A 6,000-nucleotide genomic window follows, 5' to 3' on the forward strand; every position below is an offset into this window, starting at 1 on the left:
AGTTTTGTGCACTTACTATGAAACTTGGGCAGTGGGAAGCTTTACTCTATTGAAGTCAAGAGTCATCTGCGTGTGTTATAAGTCTCAATTGAAGTCAAGCGTTTGCGTGTGTCAGGGGATCTTAGATCGATCACAAGTAATGAGCAATCTCATTATAAGATGGTGTTACCGTTTGTCCTCACCGTCCAATACTTTGAGATATTTCATGAGGCGTGATCCCTAGCCAAGTGAGCTACCCCTTAGAGACGTGAACTATTATATATCTAATGCATGGTAAATAGCACACGATGGAATATGGATCAGCAACATTTTGCTTATGATCAACTAAAAAGCTTAGGCATTGAAGCATGAAACCATATAAAGAATGTAAAGAAACTATAAATAATGCATTTAAGACAACTGATAATTAATGTAAAGAAAGAAAAAAGTTTCCAAGTAGAGATCAATTATTAACTTTTAAAGCCACAGATAATACTCTTACATAAAAGGGTGAGATAAAAAGGATTTTCCGACCATTATTAACTTGCAAAAACAATATAGAAAGAGCATATATATAAAAGATCTTACCAAAGCATTTTACATACAACGTCGTAATGGTACGCTAATTTGAAATACACAAAACAACACAGAGAAAAATAAGATTACAAGCAAAATAACACACACGTATAATAATAATATATTGCTTTGGGAAGGCATCATGTCCAAAATGTTCTATTTAATTTCGGAGCCTCCTCCTACTCAATGGCCTTATTCGGAAGGTCTTCATTAACCAATTATGCTTCCTTGCGATCACAATGGGCCCAATTATTACTCCAACAACAAATCCAAATCCATATCCAATTGCAACTATTTTCCAACCAAATTCAAATGGTGATTTAGAGTCATGACTTTCTTGAGAGATGGAAGGTTGAGAAGGCGTCTCATCAGAATTCTCACATTTCTTTGTCAATGGTATTCCACACAATCCTGGATTCCCTTCAAATGAATTGTTTTGAAATGTATCAAATTGTTTCCCTCGTGGTATAAGTCCTGTGAGAATATTATGAGAAACATTGAAGAATTCTAAGAAAGTAAGCTGTATTAGTTGTTGTGGAATCTCCCCCGACAACATGTTTTGAGAAAGGTCCAATGCTTCAAGCTCCGTAAGGCTCCCTAAAGATGGTGGGATGTGGCCAGTAAGAGCATTATTAGAAAGATTGAGCAAATGAAACCCCCTTAAATTTTCAATAAATTTTGAAATCTCACCGACAAATCTATTTCTTGAGATATCAACAACCATTAATAATTCTTGGACCTTCTCATAGAACATAATCTCCCCTTTGTTTGTCACTGTCATGGAGTAACCATATTCATCATAACTCCTGTAAGTAGTAGTTGAGCTTACTTGAATATACGTCAAATGATTTGCAGTCTTGGATGTTTTTGCATTACAGTTGCCGAAAAGTTTTAGTGGTAGCTTTCCAACAAAATTGTTGTGAGAGAGGTCAATGATTCGCAACTTTTGGAACATGTATTCACTCTTAGAAGTCCTTATTGGGCCATGGAATTTGTTTGACCGCAAAATGAGAACCTGTAAATTTGGAAGATTTTCCAACCAAGAGAGAAATCGGTCATTGAATTCATTATTGCTTAGATCTAGGACCTTGAGCATCGTACACTTGTCCAACGATCTCGATAAATGCCCTTGGAATTTGTTTTGACTTAAATTTACTATCTCCAATTGGCTTCCTTTAATCCAAGTTTTTGGAATGCTTCCTTGAAATTTGTTCCTTTGTAGATCAAGTACTGATAGAGAAGCACCAAAGTTGTCCAAGCATCGAGGAAGGGAACCGCTTAAGTTGTTACTAGCCAAATCAAGGACTTTAAGAGAACTCAGATTGCAAAACGATTCTTGTATATTTCCGGTCAATGAGTTGTTTGAAATAAAAAAATGTGAAGTATTGATTGGCAGGATAGGAAGTGATCCTTCGAGCCAATTGGATCTGAGATCAAGAAATTTTAGATGAGTCCATGGAAGAAAAGTTGGATGTTGACCAAAGCTTGTGAAAAAGTTGTTAGAAAGATCCAGATATCGTAGAGTTGTAGGCCCAAAAGTAAGTATTGGGCCACTTAACCGATTGTTGTTCAGTATAAGTAACTCCAATCGTGTCCCGTTCATTAGCTCAAGATGCATTTCACCGTGCAAAAGATTATAGCTGATGTGTTTTAAAATAAGTACTCGCAAGTGCACGAATCGTTATGCAATATAGCGTATTGCAAGTGCGAGGTCGATCCCACAGGGAATTGTGTTGCGAAAATTAATCTCTATTCAAACTAATCCTATTTTAACCTAGTTCCAAATTTAGGGGTTTTTGATAAAAGAAAACATGAACAAAAATAATGAAGATAAAGGGGTCTAGGGTTTTGGAATCCACACTCACCAAATCATATCAACCTAATCTCATGCTCATCACACTTATTCGAGGTTGTCACGTATAAATCTTAGGTATGCTCTACATTGCTTCAAAAATCATTTAGATCATTCAATGATTTCGTTCATAGCACAAATCACAAAGAGTACCAATTGAAATCCAAACATCCAATGTATCATTCAATCACAATGGATATCTTCATTCGAACCGATAAAACAATGTATTAGTCAAACGACGCACAATGAATGTCCAATGTTTTGATAGATGAAAAACCAAGCAACCGATTTAATGAAACTTATTCCACATCATCACTTGTATCCGGAAACCACAAGAGATATCAAAACATCATTTCAAGAAAATCGAAGTAGAACAATGAGAAATCAAACCCATAAACTCAAATAGCATGAACAAGCAAGAAACTCGGTTTCTCTTCAATGGTGAGGTTTCATCCTCAACCCCAAACGAAAATATTAGCTACACATGATAAAATAACTACAACTTAAAACATTAAAAGCATAAAAATCAAAGAGTTGCAAAAGGAAAGAAATAAGCTACAAGAAGAAGAAAAGCAAGAAGTTATGTACAAAGAGGCTCATGCCTCTTCTCCTCCTTGATTTTCAGCCTTGGTCTCCTTTTATAGCCAAGTGGTTTGTGTGGAATGGGTGAGTGGGTGTATGAGTGGAGAGATGAGTAGTGAGTGTTTTATGGAATGAGTGGTGAGTGTTTTATGGAATGAGTGGTGAGTGTTTTATGGAATGAGTGGTGAGTGTTTTATGGAATGATGTTGAGTGGAAAAAAAGGTGATTAAGTGGCTGAGAATGTGGAGAAAAACGTGTATTGGCTCTAGCTTTGGGGAGACAAGGGATGAAGCAAAAGAAAAATAATAAGAGAGATGGTTCCGGATTTTCGGGATGATCCGACGACTGAAATTAAAACAGCCATATCTTTTTCCACGCATCTCCAAATTGGCTGAAACTTATTGCGTTGGAAAGCTGACATCTTGAACTTCAATTTAGACCTAAGAAACTCCCAAAAAGGATAGCTTTTGGTCCTGTTATGATCAGTCTAAATGTACTGGTCTGCTGCATCCGAATTTCCTTGTATTTTGCTTGAATTGTATCATTTCTCTCTTATTGTCCTACAAAATATAAAAACACTAAAACTAACCAAAGCATTAGAAAATAACAAAGCTAAAGGTTTAACTAATGTAAATTAAGGGGTCCAAATACACAATATTTGGTACTCATCAAATACCCCCAAACTTACATTTTGCTAGTCCCTTAGCAAAACAAAATGAAAAACAAAATCAAAGCATGAAACATAAATCCTCTTTCGTGGGAGACACGATTGCATTTAGCATATGCAACAAGCCTTTTAAACCCCTAGGACTCCCTAGTGGACGAGTGAAGTCTCGTGAGGGTTTGCCAGAAATGATACCCACAAACATTCAAACATTATACTGTCAACGAGAAAAAGTTTTACCCAGACCATGGTTCATACGTCATTGGCATGCTTAAAAAGGCAAACCCCATCATAAACATCAACAGGGGATCCAATCATCAAATCACTCATAAATGGACAGTTAAGACATCACATTTCCTCAAAAGTGTAGAGTGAAATCAACATGCAATTATGAGGTTTCATTTTAATCTCAAGATAAGTACTTCAAAAATCATTGGAATCCCTATCAAATGAAACAACCAAGGCAAGATATGCAAATTATTTTATTTTATTTATATATATATATATATATATATATATATATATATATATATATATATATATATATATTTTTAATATGTTGGCTGTGCAATGCTCGGCTCCCTTAAGCTTTCTAATTGACCCATGTAACGAGTGTTGGGCCAGTGGCTCCCAAACCAAATGGTCTTAGGGCACTAGATGTAGAAACATCCCTAAGGGCTTAATTACTCAAGTCAAAAAGGCTACAAAGCCAAACTAGCCATACAATTAACCAAATTGAAATTCTCACCTTTTGACGCGAACACTCAATGCTTAGTGAGGCAAGAGGCCCGGTTACTCAGTGAAAAACTCAAAATGATCTTCTTTTTTTTTTTTTTTTTTTTAATATATATATATCTTGCAAGCCAAGGTTATTTATCAATAAGTCATCCAACAACTCTCAAAATACACAATTAAGCACAAATTCATACCCCACAAATTACATGCTAACGTGCTCGTGATAGTTCAACTCAAGTGAAATCTTACTAGCCCAAAAATAAGTCAAAAGACTCAGATTCCTAAAGACATGATGTGTTCAAAAACTTAAGCAAGCCGATGAAATGCAAACCACAGCTATGGCTTAACTCAAACTTGACAACATATTTTTTTTTTTTTTTTTAATTAAAACATTTTAAGAACAAAAAGACAACTAAAAATAACTAAAAACAATTAGAAAAATTAAATAAACACACAAATGGAAACTTAAACAAACAGAAAATTTAAACAAACAAACAAATGAAATAAACAAACAAACAAATGGAGAACAAAAAGACAACTAAAAATAACTAAAAACAATTAGAAAAATTAAATAAACACACAAATGGAAACTTAAACAAACAGAAAATTTAAACAAACAAACAAATGAAATAAACAAACAAACAAATGGACAGAGTGCTTTTCCATACCCCCAAACTTGAATTACACATTGTCCGCAATGTGTAGTGTAGAAATACATTACCAGAAATACGGAAACATCGAGGTGTGAAAGGTCAAGGCGTCCCCCAAACTTAAACACCAAAACACCTGTCAACAAAAACTTAACAGCAACATTTCTCATAGACACAAACACCAAAATGTTAGTTGCTGTCAGAAACGAAAATAAAATGAAAGAAATCAACTGTACAAAAAAGTAAGAGAAAATTTACAGCGCCTTCCCCGATCATGTGGATGTCCAACCAATCCCTTCCACCCTTTCTTCTTTAGAATCTGATATCCCTCTGGAAGAATGTGTCGCCTTCTCAGGTGACCAACTTGCTTGCTTCGAAGGATCTTCGTAGCGCCATTTTTTTTTTATTTTTTATTTTTATTACAGTCCATAAATAAATAAAAAATAAAAATAAAAATAAAAATAAAAATAAAAATAAAAAATATAATTATTGTCTTACAAAACGAAGTACTTCTAAGAAAACATAAACTTGCGAATCGGACCTTTCCTGCAACATCCCCAGAGTATTCGGTATGCTTATACCTGACTAAGTTTCTGGGCGGAAAACCCTGAGGTTTTGGACTACACGCAAGAGGTCCTGGTGTTGTTCTTGCAGACGATTGGTATTCTGCTCCAACTCAGCATACCTCTTTTCCAAGTCTTTCGCATACGAATCTACCACCTTCTTCAGCTTTTTATTTTCTTGCTGTAGGACCCGATTCCTACGCCTAAAGTCCATGTACATTCGCTGCAAAGCCAAAGTTTGAGCTTTTAGCGCTTGAACTTCATTCCCTCGAACTTGCAGACGTCGAGCTATGTTTGTAACTGAAGAAGCACTCTGAATACTGAAAGCCAAAGAGTCATTGATGGCTTGAGCATCAGTCCTATCCGCCAACAACTTATCATCTCGAGGAGTTATGATGC

General features: G+C 35.4%; 1 protein-coding gene across 1 annotated transcript; it reads right to left on the reverse strand.

Annotated features, from left to right (window-relative positions):
• Positions 1–620: 620 nt before the first annotated feature.
• Positions 621–2,180, reverse strand: LOC133859344 (receptor-like protein 9DC3). The gene is made up of 2 exons (XM_062294727.1): positions 1,246–2,180; positions 621–1,152 (listed from the first exon to the last, which is right to left on the reverse strand). Exons 1-2 carry the CDS (start codon positions 2,171–2,173, stop codon positions 716–718), a joined length of 1,365 nt encoding a protein of 454 aa, XP_062150711.1. The 5' UTR covers positions 2,174–2,180; the 3' UTR covers positions 621–715.
• Positions 2,181–6,000: the final 3,820 nt, after the last annotated feature.

The sequence above is a fragment of the Alnus glutinosa genome, chromosome 2, assembly GCF_958979055.1.
Source record: "Alnus glutinosa chromosome 2, dhAlnGlut1.1, whole genome shotgun sequence".
NCBI lineage: Eukaryota > Viridiplantae > Streptophyta > Magnoliopsida > Fagales > Betulaceae > Alnus > Alnus glutinosa.

Excerpts from the sequence above, each read along its gene's own strand:
- LOC133859344 (XM_062294727.1), bottom strand. The coding sequence starts at position 2,173 with ATGCATCTTGAGCTAATGAACGGGACACGATTGGAGTTACTTATACTG. Across the intron at positions 1,153-1,245 it reads CTCAAGAAATAGATTTGTCG|GGAGCCTTACGGAGCTTGAA; the intron begins GTGAGATTTCAA and ends CACCATCTTTAG.